The sequence below is a fragment of the Capsicum annuum genome, chromosome 6 (assembly GCF_002878395.1).
Source record: "Capsicum annuum cultivar UCD-10X-F1 chromosome 6, UCD10Xv1.1, whole genome shotgun sequence".
Taxonomy (NCBI): domain Eukaryota; kingdom Viridiplantae; phylum Streptophyta; class Magnoliopsida; order Solanales; family Solanaceae; genus Capsicum; species Capsicum annuum.
This window is the reverse complement of record NC_061116.1, coordinates 219309378-219327317: the sequence shown is the minus strand read 5'-3', so window position 1 is coordinate 219327317 and position 17940 is coordinate 219309378. Positions and strand designations below refer to the sequence as shown.

The 17940-nt window shown below is 37.8% G+C and overlaps 1 protein-coding gene across 1 annotated transcript; it reads left to right on the top strand.

Annotated features, from left to right (window-relative positions):
• The first annotated feature begins 13781 nt into the window (after positions 1 to 13781).
• Positions 13782 to 17344, top strand: LOC124899635. Its single transcript, XM_047414595.1, has 3 exons — positions 13782 to 14115; positions 14196 to 14404; positions 17261 to 17344. The coding sequence occupies exons 1-3, from the start codon at positions 13782 to 13784 to the stop codon at positions 17342 to 17344; spliced, it is 627 nt and encodes a 208-aa protein (XP_047270551.1).
• The last annotated feature ends 596 nt before the right edge of the window (positions 17345 to 17940 follow it).

Here is a 17940-nt window from a genome sequence, read left to right as displayed (position 1 = left end):
TTCATTAACCTTTTTTCTTAAAAATCATATCATCATATATCTTAATTAAATTAATCCAATGTTGTGACTTTTTTTAAATTAAATAATCTTTCTTTTACGATTATAATATCATTTAGTTCCTTATTATTTATTAACGAATCATTTTTAAAAGAATTTTTGATCATGACTTTCACCACCATCTGTTGCCACAAGTGCTCAATCCCTACCTCCAACCATGAACATGTTGAGAATATGGAATAAATAGAATGATAATTAAATATTGAATAAGAATTAAAAATTTAAAGTCGACCAAAAACCAAACCAAACATATACATGAATTTTTTTGAATCCCTTATAAGTAGATCGGATATAAAAAAGAAAAATACATACGCTAAAAGACAGAAAAAACATAACCTAATTATTATTATTATTATTATTTTTATTATTATTGTTGACACCTAATTTTTGCCCTCCATGACTAAATTTAATCTCAAGTTTCTTAGAATTTTAATAAAATCAAAAATAATTATTTCATCCGAATAAATTTTCTTTAAAAAGTATGTGTACGTGATTTTGTCACTTTTAAGTAGCAATTACATATTATCATGGTCAATTATGCGATATTATATCATTTGATTGCTTAAATGTTTATTTTATGAAATATCAGATCTTAATTAAAGATTATTTTTGAAAATAAATATGATAATTAAAATCTCGAGTTGAAAATGATCTACTTTAAAAATAGTTTATTTGGAGAAATGCTTACTTGATTTTATCGAATCAAAGAAGCTCGGGATTAAATTTAGTTGCTAAGTTCGTTTCAAATCTTGATTCAATTCGGTCAATTTACTAAATTAGATTTAATTGAAGTTGATTTGGCTACAATTGCAACACAATTGGCCGACTAATCCTCAATTAGGTCAAAATTTAAACACAATTGGCTAAATCCTATCATAGGCTATTTAACAAATAGCCCAAAATCTAATTCATCTTTTTATTTTAACCCAAACAATCTCCCAATCCCTAACCAAATTTTGGCCAGCTGTGCAACCCAACAATCATTTTAGGTGCCTAAATATTTCTAAAATCAATCATTTTTTGGCAAATTAATCTTTAAAAATTAATCAAAGACATTTTCAAGCAAATCGGATAACCGCAAGTTAGTGGACGTTTTAGGTGCCTAACACCTTCCTAAAACGTTAATAAGAACCATTTACTCAGAATCTTCAAAATTTAAACCGATTTTCCTGTTTTGAATCATTTTAAGTAATCTTTAAAGGTTTCTTAATTCCTTTTCAAAATTAAGTGGCGACTCTCAAAAGTCAAAAATTTCTCCGCAATACAGAATGGCGACTCTGTTAGGGCTTTTTTGAACTAGGTTCTAACCAAAAGTTTGATTTCGTCTTTTGATTAACTGTTTATGTGTTTATATGTTTCGATTCTGTAAAGTTTAACTATCGCACTCATGGCATATTCCTGCATTATATAAACTGTTTTAGGGTTTCGTGGGTATCCCGACCCTTATTGATCAATTCCAAAAATCTGTTGGAAATTCAAACAGTTTATTAGCACGTGAGTTGTCTGATGGCTGTTTGTATTTTCAAAATCAAGTTGTCCGCTTGAGAACCAGTGTTCAAACCCACTCTAGATACCTAGGATAGAGCGAAGCCAAAACCCTATTTTAGGCATGAGACTAGGATGACCCAATACCCGAGCGGGGTATTGGGCCCATAAGAAAACCTGCCCTGCGTCTATTGACCTCAAGTCAATTATAGATGAATCATATTTATGTGTTGAAGAAATATATGCTTGTCTAATTCAATCCATTACCCTTTGGGGGATGGGGGAAGGCTTATCTTTGTTTGCTTTTATGTAGGTATGGGTCAATTAAATTCCCACGAGAAGTTCAAGATGATTACTAAACTCGATGATTACCTGAAACTATGGTGGGACTATATGAGCGCAGAAGAGAGAAAAATTGTTAGAACATACATCGAATACCTGCCTTCATTGATCGAAATGGATGATTGGCTCGAAATGATCTACGTGCTTACCACTTTTTGGGATAATTAGAATATGGTGTTTCGCTTTGGGGATGTGGAATTGACCCCTACCATCGAAGAAGTGTTAATTTGCTATGAGAGTATTGAAATGTGTTTCAAGAGAATGGAAAAACCTGATAAGAACATTTTGGTTCCCTCCGTGTGGGATCGTCAAACAATCAAAGAGGCATTTTTAACTGACGACGACACCTGGCTAGGGGAATGTGATGGAGAAAATATCACTTTTCGGGAGTTGTATCATTGGTTTGGAAGATTCAATGCCTTCCATAAATTTGGACATAAATTTGAGTCTGAAGCAAAATGGAAGGAGATGAGACCCTTTGCGTTTGCGGTAGGTCTACTCGGAACCATGATGTTCCCACAGGGGGAAAATGACACAATTCATCCAAGGGTTGTTACGATGGCTGATGCACTTTTCTTTCGAGTAGATTATGATTCTACCAAGGTATTCCACAATTTTGCTCCCATGATTGTCGCCGACATATATCGAGCCTTGGGAAGGTGTCAAGTCAAAAATCATTTCTTTCAAGGTTGCAACCTCATATTACAATGGTGGATGATGAAGCATTTGGTAAAGGATTCGAGAATGGTACAACCTGATCATAAAATAAGGGTGGATATGCTGGCTTCGCATGATATGTGGTTGTTTCTACACAAGTTCAAAAGGAAAGCATCTCACGAATTTTGATTTAAGACTTTCGGGGAATTAAGAGTTGACGATGTGCAATGGTCCATTAACTCTCTTCGTTCAGGGAAATACACCATTCGAGGGGGCAAGTGGCCTTTCCTAGTGCTTCCCGGTCTCAGGGGGACCCGTCCCTACAATTGTGGCAGAGTTCTTAGGTAATTCGAGATCAATCAAGAGGCACCACAAATAGATTCCATGCTTAGGTTTTTCACCGAATACGATGAAAGTGAGTTTCCAATGAAAGACGACATGAATAAATGGATGAAGAAGAAGAAAGTGGACGAAAGTGATTTTCTGTATAGAGCATGACCCTAAAGTCAGCGACACTTACAAGGAGTGGTTGAAAAAGAGTCTCGTCGGAGCATTGATTTCGGGACCAAATGTGCCCACTCAGGTTGTGGATGTAGAATCCGAGCATCAAGTTCGGCTCCACAGGCTACAAGATGAGTTCCAGAAAAATGAAATCGCGCATCGGCAAGTACATATGGAGGATGCTTTAACAATACATATGTTGAGGGAAGAGCTGAAAAGAGCTAGGCAGGAGGCTGATGATGCTAGGCAGCGTTTAATAAATTTGGATGATAGCATGACCTCTCAACTCGATAGTATAGGGAAAATGACTTACGACAGCAAGGCACAATTATGTGGGAGTCATCTTATCATCAATAGGTATCAAATAGCACAGGAGGTAAATAAGGCAAAGAAGGCAAAGGCAGACGTAGGAGCCTCCAGTAGCTAGTTTTTCTATTTTCCTTGCGCGGGGACTTATCTTCTTTCATGTTATTTCCCTTTTTCCCTAAAGATTGTATCCCTTTTTTGTTATCTTTTGTAGGCATTTATGCCCCTTTTTGTGTCTATATAAGTTGGAAGTTAATGGATTGACTTCGAGAAAGCATTATTTTCTTCAAAAAATCGTAGGCCTGAGCCCTTGGCTCAAAAAGGGTCACCCCAGCTAGGATATGCGTTATTATAATGCTTTTGTGTGATATAACTATTTTAAGTGCTTATGTGTGTTTGTTTGGATCAAAGGAAAGTCTATCCACTATGTCCTATGGATGAATTTGGCTATGACTCAAGCAACTCTATGTGGTTATTTCCTGTCAAATATTTTGCATTACTTATCATATACAGATACTAACACATTTGCCTTTAAGTTGTTTTACTTTACAGATAATAGAAATTACTCCGTGTTAATACAAGTTGGCAGAACATCCCTACTTCAACCGATCGAAAGCGCACAAAATCCCATCCTCTGAATATCATTCAAAAATGACTGAAAATGATGAAGAAAGCGTACTGACTATCTGGGACTTACAAAAAAGTTAGAAATGCTTTAGGAGAAAATAAATCGCACTCGAGATTTGGCTAACTTGGCCATCACCAACAATGCCCCCACTCCAAGAGGACACGTGACTCCACTCGAAATCCTTCCCCTCAGCACACCTATTCTTGGGGATCAGCCAAATAACGTATCATCCGTCTTCGCTCCTCCATTTATCAAAAATACTAATCGTGAAAATAACCCAGACGCCTACCATCCATAAAATCCATCTGTAACCCCACAGAACCCGTCTCCGAATCCATTCCCAAATCCTCAAAACATATTTTCAAATCAACAAAATGCATTCCCAAATCTACAGGATTCACTCTCAACCCACAAAATACATCAAACCTACCTTCGAATCCACCAAATTTATTTCCAAATCCGCAAAATCCTTCTCATATTCTGTCAAACTACTCACAAAGTCCACAGAACCTTTGCAAATTCCAAAATATCTTCCCCACTTACCAACCTAGTTCCTTTCTTCCGCAAAATCAATCCTCTCTTCCAAATCCCCCTCAAGCCATCATATCCCCTGATTTTTGTGAACCCCTTTCTAACCCTGAGATGGACCATTACGAGGAGAAAGAGAAAGATAGAGGACCCAGCATAAAAGGAATTTACTAGCTATGAAGGAAGAGATCATGAGGATCAAAGAGTCTCATAGAGCTAGGGATCACGATGGTTTGGGGTATGACGATTTATGTGTTTACCCGGGAGTAGACCTACCAGATGGGTACAAAGTCCCTAAGTTTGAGATGTTTGATGGTACCGGAAATCTAATGGCCCATCTGAGAAGGTACTATGAGCAACTGCTAGGGATAGGAAAAAATGAGGCGTTATTGATGCGCCTATTCAGTCGAAGTTTGAGTGGCGAAGCCTTGGAGTGGTTCATGTCTCAGGAGCCAATAAAGTGGACTGGTGGAAAGCATTAGCCAAGAGTTTCCTTGACCGGTTCGCATTCAACATTGAAATAGTCCCTGACCGATATTTACTAGATCGGATCAAACAGAGGGATGTTGAGAGTTTTTGAGACTATGCTTTTCGTTGGAGGAAAGAAGATGCCAAAGTACAACCCCCTATGTCTAAGGAGGAAATGGTATCCGTGTTCTCTCGTGCTCAAGAAGGAGAATATTGGACCAGGATGGTGTCCGCTGTTAGGGCAACTTTTGCGGATTTGGTAAAAATAGGAGAATCATTGGAAGAAGGTATTCGGACAGGGAAAATTTCCAAAACCCTGACGTCATCTGGAACTGTCATGTTCTCAAAGAAGAAAAATAAAGATGTAGGTGTGATTTCTGCTAATCCTGTTGTGAAAATGAAAAAAAAGTTCAACTCTAGCAATATTTTATCTTCTCCGCCTTCACCCAACCTTTAGCACGTGTTCTACACCCACTCCCAATACCTAGATCCACTCTCAAATTCCTAACCTCAGTACCAAGCTCCACAACCAAATATCTTTCCCCAATACCCATTTCCACATCCAAATTATCAGTCTCATTTCCAATCCACTCCTCTAAATAACCGAACAAATTTCCAAGCACCTCCAAATTGTCACCAAGTACGTCCTCCTACTAATCAAAGCCAGTACAACCCCTAACATCCAAACCATGAATAGAAACCTCCCCGAAACTTCACCCCACTGGCTGAAAGTCGCACCCAACTCTTGACTTTTTAATGCAAATCAACATTATGCCTATCATTCAGGAGCAGCGGGGCACAGTACAGAGGATTGTGGCTACCTGAAACGTAGGATCTAGGATTTAATCAATCAAAAGGTCATCACGCTCCAAGCACCTACACCAAATATTATCAGTAATCCATTGCCCAACCATGGGGGATCTACAATTAATATGATTGAAATAGATGGCGAATGGGCATGTGGCAGGACCATTACCCATATGAACTACAAAATGCGCAAGAGACCGAAAGAGGTAGGAAATATAGAGAAGGTTGTGGATGCCTTGAGTATCAACGAGAAAGCCCCATTTATAATGATGTCTGCACAAACTCAAGTGTACGCTCCCCCGCTAAGGAATAAATTTATTGTGCAGACCGCTGCTGCCCAAGGGATGAAGTAATCAGGCTGATGCTACATCCCTGAGGAATTAACCAACAAAAAGGATTCACAGGAAAAGCCAATCACTGAAGGAGAGGCTGAAGAATTTTGGAGGCGTATGCAACCCAAAGATTATTCAATTATCAAACATTTAGAGAAGACACCAGCTCAAATCTCTGTCTTGGCGCTATTAATGAGTTCGAAATACCATCGACAAGCTTTATCGAAGGTCTTGGATGAAGCATATGTTCCCGCAGGGACAGTGTTGATAACCTGGCTGCGATGATAGAAAATATTATGGGGAATCATCGCATATAATTCAGTGATGAGAGTTGCCATTTGAAGGGGCGATGCACAACAAAGCCATGCATGTCATCGTCATTTGTCGAGATTATATAATTAATCAGGTATTAATAGATGATGGATCTGGTATGAATATTTATCTCCTCTCTATGTTGGTTCAAATGGGCTATTATTTGGGAAAAAATCATCAAAGCCACGTAAATGTGAGAGCATTCGATGGAGGGTAGAGAGATACCATAGGTGAGATTGATTTGCACATCCAAATGGGGCCTGCTGAGTTCAAGACTAAGTTTCATGTTATGGATATCCATCAAAGCCACAACCTGCTCTTTGGAAGACCATGGATACACGGTGCAAAGGCAATTTTATCACCCCTTCATCAATTATTGAAGTTCATTTGGGAGAATCATGAAGTAGTCATCCAAGGAGAAGGAAGTCGAGCGGATCGTCCCAATGGTTATGTGCTGGTGATTGATGATGTTCCAAAAGGTAGCAGTTTCTATACATTGGAAATTGTAAATGCTGTGGATAGGGATTCGACGCCCAAAGTACTAATGCCTTCTGTCTACAGAATAATTGCAACGGTGATGTTAAGAAATGGGTTCAAACCTGGTCAAGGATTAGGCAAGAATTTATAGGGAATTATCGAGCCTATTGCAATCCTAGAGAGAGGATCTAAGTATGGATTGGGATATCCGCCTACCAAGAAGGTAGGGTTGAGGATGAGTCAGAGAAAAGTTTGTTTACGCCCTTGCCACTCCTGTGCCAGTCATTTTCTGTACGAGAGGTGTCAGATGATGATGGTCTTGGGGATGGGATAGGAGATTTGTTCAAGGCATGCAATGCTGTATCAGAAGATTTCCCAAAATCCAGCGGGTTGAAGAAGATAGCGCCCGGAGAGGCCTTGGAAAATTAGACCTCCACTTCACTCATAACCCGTTGCCCATCGTGGTAGATGAAAGGACAATTACTAATAGTTTTAAAATTGGTGATGATCCGGAGGAGGCCCCGCAATCCACCTTTTATATCTCAAAACTTTCTTTTCGTATCTCACTACTTTAAAAAAGGCATGGACTTGTATTTGTGCAAGTCACGAGCCATGGTTTTGTGATTATCTCTCAAATTTCAATGAAAAGGCCTTCATTTATTTGGAAAATTCTATTATTTCTAAAACACTCCTAGTCATATATTTTGTTATTATCTTTTTATCATCTAACTTAGTTTGTTTGTCCATTACAGTAACAGTAGATTAAAATATGCCGATGTCGTGTCATGTCAAAGCTTGAACGAACAAAATGATGGGAACGATGATGATTGAAAGGACAATGACGAGGAACAATTAGTTAAAGATATGAAGGAATTTGAGAATCGGAAAAAATCCAATCTAGAGGAAACTGAAACAGTCAATCTGGGAGATCACGATGAAATAAAAGAGACAAGTGTTTGTGTCTACTTGGCAGCGACATAAAGAAAAGAACTCATCCATCTATTGTGGGAATACATCGACGTATTTGCTTGGTCCTATGATGATATGCTAGGGTTGAGCACCAGCATTGTGTCATATAAGTTACCGATAAATTCTGAGTTTGATCCAGTCAAGCAAAAATTACGGAAGTTCAAGCCAGACTTAAGTCTAAAGATCAAGGAAGAAGTGATGAAACAAATCCAAGCTAAGGTAGTAGAGGTCACAAAGTATCCGACGTGGCTAGCCAACATCGTCCGCGTGCCAAAGAAGGATGGCAGGATTTGCATTTGTGTTGACTACAGAGACTTGAATAGAGCCAGTCCTAAAGATAATTTTCCATTGCCCAATATTCATATCCTCATTGATAATTTTTCAAAGCATGAAATACAGTCTTTTGTTGATTGTTTTGCTGGCTATCATCAGATATTAATGGATGAGGAAGATGCAGAAAAGATGACTTTTATTACGTCTTGGGGTTTCTATCACTACAGGATAATGCTGTTTGGTATCAAGAATGCAGGTGCAACATATATGAGGGCTATGATGACTATTTTCCATGATATGATCCATAAAAAGATTGAGGTGTACATGGATGACGTAATTATCAAATCCCGCGAGAGTTCGAATCATCTAACCCATCTAGAAAAATTCTTCAACAGATTAAGAAAGTACAGTTTAAAGATAAACCCTTCTAAGTGTGCTTTTGGTGTGCCATCAGGAAAGTTGCTGGGGTTCATAGTCAGCAGAAGAGGCATTGAGTTAGACCCATTCAAAATCAAGACAATTCAGGACTTGCCACCGCCGAGAACCAAGAAGGAAGTTATGAGTTTCATGGGTTGTTTAAATTACATTAGCAGGTTTATCGCTCAGTTGACAGTCATATGAGAGTCAATTCTCAAGATGCTGGAGAAAAATGCATTGAATGAGTGGACAGAAGAATGTCAGTGAGATTTTGACCGCACTAAGAAATATTTATCTGCGCCACCGATTTTGGTACCGCCAAGAGAAGGAATTCCATTATTTCCTTACCTGTCAGTCTCAGAAAATACTTTCGGATGTGTCCTCGGGCAACATGATGAGACTGGCAGGAAAGAGAAAGCCATTTACTACTTGAGTAAAATGTTCACGCCATATGAAGCCCGTTACACTCTTTTAGAAATGACATGATATGCTTTGACTTGGGAAACACAAAAGTTGAGGCATTATCTATCGTCCTACACAACATACCTCATCTCAAAAATGGATCCATTAAAGTATATATTCCAGAAGGCCATGCCTACAGGAAAGCTAGCCAAGTGACAAATGTTGCTGACTGAATTTGACATTGTGTATCTAACCCAAAAAGCTAGCAAGCCTTAGTAGATCATTTGGCTGAGAATGGTTGATGAGGAATATGAGCCACTTCAAACTTACTTTCCAGATGAGGAAGTTTTGTTTGTAGGAGAAGATATTTGTAATATCTCGTATTTTCATGCTAGAATTCTAACTGTCGTTCCTGCGCGTCTAAGCTCTAATCCAAGTGATTCTCACGTGGATACAAGTTGAATTATCATTATCCTAGTCTATGGAGTAATTTAGAGGTGGAAATTTTTTATAGCAATGACATAGAACAAGGTTGAGCTAAGACCAATTGATTCATCCAAAGTTTGACATTCGATTCTACAAGGGTCAACTTCAAATATGAATATATCTTAATATACATGGAATTTTTCATCTCCATGCCTATCAAATTGTATATAATTGAATTAGCTTTCCAACGATACCAATTTTGCAAAAATTCGATACCCGAACGAAGAGTTATGCCCATTTTTGTGAGAGGCAGTAAGGGTGTGTGATGGGCAATGCACCGCCCAATCAAATATGTACGATTGGGAGTGCGATGCACACTTAAATATCTGCCATAAGGTGTGCGATGTACACCTTAAGGTCTGCCATGGGTTGTGCGCCGCATACCTCACTTTCAAGTGCCAAAAACACCCCTATATATGTCTATAACACGAGATTAAACTCCCATAACACTAAAATAAGTTTACTCTCTCTCAAAATCACCAAGAACATTCTTTAGGATTTTAACCTAAAAATTCAAATATCTCAAGACTCAACCATGAGTTTTCAATAATTCTTCGAGGTTCAAAATCCCCATTTTAAGGGCTACAAGAAGCACCTATTATTTTCACGAATAGAGTCCCAAGGTTAAGAGTTCATCCAAAGCTTCAATTTCAAGGTATGTGGGGGTTTTCAACAAGAACACTCTTTCGTTCTTGTGCCCAAATTGATTTTTCTTTTATGAACATACATGATTTTACATGTTTTGATATGAATTTGAAGCATGAATTTATACCCTCTATGGTTTTACATGAGATTATGATACTCTCTATGTTTTGGAAGTTGAATTGAATGAGAATGATGACATTTTTGTACATAAAGCTGAATTTTTCAGATTTTAAAGTAAGTTATATATATATTTGTGATGAAAAACATGAATCTTGAGAAAATTTAATTTGATTTTGATGTATGAGACCTTGATTCCTAATTGGGATTGTACTTTGAGAAATTATGTGCTATAAGCACAATGAGATTTGAATCCCAAAGCTAATTTTCTTTACCAAGATGTATGATTATAAAGCTGAAATTTTAAGTTTTATGTTATTATTTTTGTGCTTATGTCATAAAGTATGAAACATTGGAAGGTTTTATGGTGATATTGATGTATGGGTTTTTGGAACCTTATTTGAGATTATTATTTTGAGAAAATCATGTGTTATAAACACCTTGAGTTTAAATAATTTGAGATGATAATGAAGCTTTGACCTTTTGGTCATAAAAAGGGTTGTTTTTGAAACCGAGATGAGAAAAGAAATCCACTTTTATTGATTTATTATGAAAGGGGTAGCATGATGACTCCCGTTGTGAATTATTGAAATATTTATTAGTGGATTTTCTTTTGAAAAGATCTGAGCTAAGTCCGGGAGTAGTCTTTAGCACCGAGCGGGAGATATAGCAGGATTGGTACTTCCCTAGAACTACGTGCCCCTATAGGTTGTGAGCCTGAGGCTGATTTATATATAGTGATCACTAGTGAATAAAAGATTAAGGTCCTACTCCGATGACAAGGATAGGACAACTCTCCCCAACGTGGGTTGGACGTTGGACTCCATGTAGCTTACATGGTTTATGTCGGTTATGAGAGATTCCCAATGTGTGTGTGTGTATTCTCCTATCTAATATGAAAAGTCTTATTCTTCTATCTGAGATGAAAACATATTTGTTTGAAAGACTGAGTTTGAGAAAGTCATTGTTTTCAAAAAATTTAATGAACATATATTCCAAAGAGAATTGTTATGAGATTTGATTGCTTTGATGAGTTGGAATCGAGATGGAAGTGAATTGAGATTTATTATGATGACTCACATGTTTCACCCGATATATTTTACTCTCTTATAATTATGTTGATTTCAATTCGAGCTAAGTGATTCATTTATATTAGCATGCATGATTTTATAAACTGTGATGATATTAAGATTTTATTTTATATATGCATTGTACCCCCATATGCTCGGTACGTTTCCATGGTACTGACTCGCATATTTGTATGTGGGCTACATTTTCTCGGAATGTAGGTACAAGGTATAGTGTACATCTTCAGATCCAGTCAGTTTGCGGCATCCAATCAGTAGGTGATGAGTTCTTTTGATTCAAGGGCTTGAGTTAGTTATACAATTCAAGAAGTGTTGTATTTTCTTTATCCAACCATATTAAGTTGGGATAGTCGGGAGTCTTGACCCAGCTACCTATAGTCAGTAATAGTAGAGGTTTCATAGACAGTTCGTAGAAGTTGATGTACCCTTTCAGTTTTGGTTGTAAAGGAAGAATTGTAATCCTGTAAATTTAGTTTTGTATCTATCATATTCAGAAAAGAGTTATTTTTCGCAGATTTGTATAGATTTATACTTTTTGTTCAGTTGCTCATGAGTTACGTCAGTAGAAGGGTTAGCTTGGGGTCACTTGTGATCCTAAGCACTGTGTGACGTCTTGGGACCCAATTTTTGGGTGTTACAAACTTGGTATCAAAGCACATAGTTCAAGTGCCATAGGGTGTCTATGAAGCCGTGTCTAGTAGAGTCTTGCGGAACGGTAAGGAGACGTCTGTACTTTTCTTCAAGAGGCTGCAAGGCTTTTAGGAAATGTCTCCATTCTTTAAAGTCTTAAATCGTTCTATAGAAAAGTTCTCCAAGAAACTTATACAGATTCTCATCTTACTCTAGTCAGGCCATCTCTGCCTTATTTCCAAGGTATCAGAAATAGTTGAGCTTAATTCTCCATAGATAGTTATGGAATTGTAAGAGAGCTACAAAAGTATCGTATCAGTACTTTTGAGTTCCAAAAATTGAAGTGCTTCATCAGGCCATTAGAAATCAGCACTAAGCCCGAGTCAGATATGCTTTCAAATTTCTCCTCAGAATCTATAATGATAATCTATACTTCTCTATCTATGTACTGTTGTTGAGGTAACATGTTTGGCAAGTTCCAATTTCCTCTCCAGATAATGCTCTTATATTTGTTGGCAGAAGTTTCAAAAGTTTTATAAAGTGGCTTGAGAGGAGCCTTCTAGTGTGTTATAAGTCCTTTAAATTTAAGTTATGCCCTCGTTCTTATGAGTTATTTAATTAAGACAGAGTAAGGTGTATTCTTAAATCGTTGAATGTTGTGTGTCAAGTTTCTATCTCTTGTAGAATGTAATCTTGTTATTATTATGTTTGTGAAAAATCAAAGTCTAGTGAAGCAGTGTGAGGCTTATTTTGATTCACTAGCATAGTTTTTTTGTTATTCATATAATTTTCTTAATCAAAACACAAAACCAAAGTCTAGTGAAGCAGTGTGAGGCCTATTTTGATTCACTAGCAACTTGTTGTTTATCTTGTTGTTCTGGTGTTAGTTGAAAGTGTGGATTTCTATGTAGTGATAAAAGCAGTAACGTTTAGTTGAAAGTCTTGTGTTAGTTGAATTTGTGGGTTTAGAAGTGTAGTGGCAAGAATGGTGGTAAGGGAGATTTATTGAATATGTATAGCTGAATTTTTGTTTATGATTGAATTAGTAGTGAAGTGATATACCCTTGTTTATTAGTTTAGTGAAGTTAGAGAAGGAGATTATTAGTTAAGGGTTGCATCCTGGGTCTCAAATTGGCACTTGATATGGGTGTTTGTGAATTGTTAGTCATCGGGGATTCAAATTTACTGATTCACCAGGTACGGGGAGAATGGGCGGTAAAAAATCCCAAGATTACTCCTTATGTGGAGCTGGTGCAAGAATTATGTGAAAGATTCAAGGAATTTGATTTTAGACATATCTCACGGATACAAAATGAGTTTGCTGACTCTTTGGCCACTATATGTTCCATGATTCAGCACCCGGATCAGAGTTATATTGATCCTTTAGAAATAAGCTTGAAGAAGCAACCCGCGCATTATGTACATAGGGAAGAGGAGCCTGATGGAAAGCCTTGGCACTATGACATTAGGAGGTATTAGGAATCTGGAATATATCCTTAAGAGGCTAGTAACAACCAAAAGAAGACAATCCGGTGTTTGGTGAAGAATTACTTTCCAAGTGGGGAAATTCTTTTTAAGAGGACTCCTGATTTGGGATTCCTAAGATGCGTCGATGCTGCGGAAGCTAATAAATTGATAAAAGAGGTACACATTGGAGTTAAAGGGCCCCATATAAATGGATTTGTCCTTGACAAAAAGATCCTGAGAACCGATTACTTTTGGATGACTATGGAAAATGATAATGGAAAGTATGTGCATAAATGTCCAAAATGTCAGATACATGGAGATTTGATTCGAATGCCTCCACATGAAATTCATGCAATGAATTCACCTTAGCCTTTCGTAACTTGGGGCATGGATGTTATCATACCGATAGAGCCATCAACATCGAATGTGCATAGATTTGTTTTGGTTGCCATCGACTACTTTACTAAGTGGGTTGAAGTTGCTTCATACAGAGTCGTCACTAAGAAAGTGGTTGCAGATTACGTCAGGAATAACTTGATCTGTGGATTTAGAGTACCGGAATCAATCATTACGGATAATGGGGAAAACTTTAATAGTCACTTGATGAACAAAATTTGTGATCAGTTCAAAATAGCGTATCGTAACTCGGCTGCGTATCGTCCCCACTTGAATGGAGCCATGGAAGCTGCCAAAAAATATCAAGAAGATTTTGAGGAAAATGGTTGAGAATGATAGATCGTGGCATGAGATGTTACCTTATGCTTTGCTAGGATATCGTACAATGGTTCTATCCTCCACCAGGGAAACTCCTTATGAGTAACGAAAAATGGGTTCGTGCTCGCTACGAACAACACATGTTGATTGATGAAAAGAGAATGGTCTCTGTATGCCATGATCAGTTGTATCAATATAGGATGGTTCGTGCCTTTAACGAAAAGGTGAGAGCTCGAACATTTGAAGTGGGGCAACTAGTTCTCAAACGAATATTCCCTCACCAAGAGAATACAAAGGTAAGTTCGCTCCAAACTGGCAAGGGCCATACATAGTTCTCAAGGTACTATCTGGAGGAGCTCTGATTTTGTCTGAGATGGATGGCCGAGAATGGACCAAACCAATCAATTCTGATGCGGTAAAGAGATACTATGTTTAAAAGACGGTTTAAGTTTTGTTTTTCCTTAATTGACTTATTATTGCTTTTGTAATAATGTCATTGTCTAGTGTGTAACTGCCTAGAATCCTTTCCCTTTATGTATGAACTACGTTTGACCTGAATTCCCAAGAATGGGATACATAGGCGGCCTATGTCGGCTTCGGTCAACGCCTTAGGACGATTCATCATTTCCTTCTTATGTATGAACTACGTGATGACCTAAATTCCCAAGAGGGATAAATAGGCGGCCTATGTCGGCTTCGGTCAACCCATTAATTTCTAGTGTAGTCCTAAACTACTTTGACCTAATTCCTGATTCAACGGGATACATAGGCGCCCTAAGGACTCGGTCATATAACCCCAAAAAATTGAAACTGGGGTAGAATTTTCGAGAAGGAATATCGAAAATTCACAAGAGAAGATCGATATCCAACAAAGAAAATGAAGATCAGCAAAGACTTCAGATCCACTCGGATTGGTATCATCTTAAATAACTTTAAACTGGGGCAGAAATTTTGAGGAAGACCTCAAAATTTCCACCAAATGCCGTAACATATTCCAAATTCCCCAGCATCAGAGGTTACGGTCAAGCTTTGAAAGCCACCAACTGTAACAAAGTCTGGGTAGACTCAATGTTTGGCTATGATAGAACTACTTGAGGAAACCCTCCAACAATGATCATGAGTTTTGGAAACCATCCGTCGGATATAGTCAAAACCACGAGGAAGACGTTTGTTGAGCTAGTTTATGACATGAAATGGCAGAGATTTTCTAAAGTTTTACAGAAGTTTTCAAAATTAATTTAAAAAATTTAAGACTATTTTTAAAAATCTTACAACTCACTTATTTAGTACTTGCCGAGACATCATTTGGGATAGAGTGTCAGGGTGGAAGTCCCAGTATAGTGGAATGCCCAAGAGATGGCAAAGAGCAAATCAAGGATCGAAGAAGGTCAACACAGAGTAATTTCATTCAAACTAATCATTTTTCTGTGGATGCAGGGTTCAATATACAAAATGAGGGTCTCTTTCAAAAATCCACGAGCAAAGTGGGAGCCACAATAGAGCATTAATACCAAAGAACAGTATTTTAGGGTAGCCCTAAAAATAGGTTTAATACCCATTTATTGAGGACTTTTGATTTGTCCATTTCATTTTTTGAGATCATAGGCGACAAGCAAAAACTCTTTGTCTTCTTTACAAATATTGTATTTAGAAGTTTCCTAAAAATAGTCACTAGTAAAAGAGACTTTGTGTCTACTAATCGTCTACCTTGAGTACAGGTACATGTAGAAAGCAGGAGACTGACGAATGAAACCAGGTAAAATTATTTTATCATTTCCGCAAAGGCCATTACATATCATTGCCGCAAGGGCCATTGCATATCATTTCCGCAAAGGCCATTGCATATCATTGCCGCAAAGGCCATTACATATCATGGTTGCAAAGGCCATTGCATATCATTGCTGCAAAGGCCATTACATATCATTGCCTCATATCATTGCCGCAAAGGCCATTGCATATCATTGCCACAAAGGTCATTGCATATCATTGCCGCAAAGACCATTACATATCATTACCGCAAAGGCCATTACATATCATTGCCGCTAGGGCAATCACATACATTGTGGCAAGGGCTATTTCATATCACTGTCGCAAAGGCCATCTCATGCCATTGCCCCAGAAGGCATTCAATAACTGTTGATGCGCTAGACACAAAGCTGGCGTCGAGGATATCATCGTCATTCAATATTTGTTAACGCGCTAGACATAATGCTGGCGTCGAGGATATCATCAACATTTAATATATCTGTTGATGCACTAAACACAACGCTGGCTTTGAGGATATCATCATCTTTTCATAAATCAGCATCTGAATGCATTGAAAGCACACAATTTGAAGGAACGCCTTTAAGTCGTTATCTAAGGATGAATGATATATAACATTTCCTGGAATTTGACAATTTGAGGGTCATCTATAAGTCATATTATTTGAAATAGGATAGTGTGCAAGATCACCTATGATTTGATAGCTTTTAGGTCATTCGTAATTCACAACAACATCCTAATCGGATAGTGTGTAAGATCACCCAAAATTTGATAGTTCAAAGGTTATCCATAAGTCGCAACTAAATCCTTACTGAAGAATATGCAAAAATATCAAATTGGTACGTCCAAGGGTTCTCTATAAGCCACATCATATCCAAGATCGATTATGTGCAGGGTTACCCAAAGACTAACAATTTGAGGGATTATCTATAAGTCATATTGTATCCAAGGTCGGATGATGTGCAGGAACACCTGAAAGCTAGCGATTGGAGGGATATCTATAAGCCATCTCTTATCCAAAGCCGGATAATATGTAGGATTACCTAAAAGCTAGCAATTCAAAGGATATCTATAAGTCGCCTCATATCCAACATTAAATAATGCGTAAGATTATCCAAAGATTAACAATTTAAGAAAAATTTATAAATCGATCATCGGCTATAACTAGAGAGGCTATTTTTCCACGTACAACAAGTTATATAGGTAACCAAAAGGGTTGTCATGCCAGCATAAGATTACACGATTGTAGGGGCCGTTCTGCATAAAGTGTCACCGGTGTCCAAAAGGGCCACCCACTTTGAAGACATGTTCGCTCGACAAATGAGATAATTTTACAACAACCAAGAAGGTTGTTGTGTCTGTTACTGTAAGTTATTTCTTCCAAACAGGTACAAGAAGAGATGACTTCACTTTTTAGACAACAACTCACACAGAGATATGGTAAAACACCATACGCCTCTTTCGTGAATTAGGTTTATTACTGATGATTTCTATTTGAGATATTGTCAAAAGCATCCGAGAGGATGAAAATCTCAAATCGAAACCACAGGTGCGGGCCAATCCAAAAAGGACGCAGCATAACGTGAAACTCTTTATTAGCAGCAAAATGGGACATAGTCTAGAGAGGGACGTCAAACTCTCTGGATGCGAGCTAAATGATAATCACCACCACCATCTAACCACGCCTCTATTAGAAGGCATGTGGGTATTTTTGTATATTCTGGTCTCGGCCTTACCTCTAGGATATTTTCTTAATTCATACTGAGGGGAACTTTCCCCTTTGGGTGACAACTTACTTAGAGTTTTGGAAATTATGTCTAGATAAGCTATTGTCTATGGGTGAAGGATCCCACATTCATGATTTAGAGGTTACTAGCCTCTTTTCCGCAACTCAGTTAACTTGTCACTTATCCTGATCCAAAGATTGTCTGAAAATAGAAGACTATCTTTTCTACTGATAGAGTCGAACTACAAGCAGTCTGATTCCCTGAGTCTCAGGGATATGTAGGCTGGGCTCTATGTAGAAAACTCGACTGCATTCTAACCTCCCCCCAAATCCCTCTATTCC

What these genes read in the sequence shown, in the direction of transcription:
- LOC124899635 (XM_047414595.1), top strand. Translation starts at nt 13,782, where the DNA reads ATGGATGTTATCATACCGATAGAGCCATCAACATCGAATGTGCATAGA. An exon ending in AGAAGATTTTGAGGAAAATG is followed by an intron (nt 14,116 to 14,195) that starts GTTGAGAATGAT and finishes ATCCTCCACCAG; the next exon opens with GGAAACTCCTTATGAGTAAC. An exon ending in CTCACCAAGAGAATACAAAG is followed by an intron (nt 14,405 to 17,260) that starts GTAAGTTCGCTC and finishes TCTTCCAAACAG; the next exon opens with GTACAAGAAGAGATGACTTC.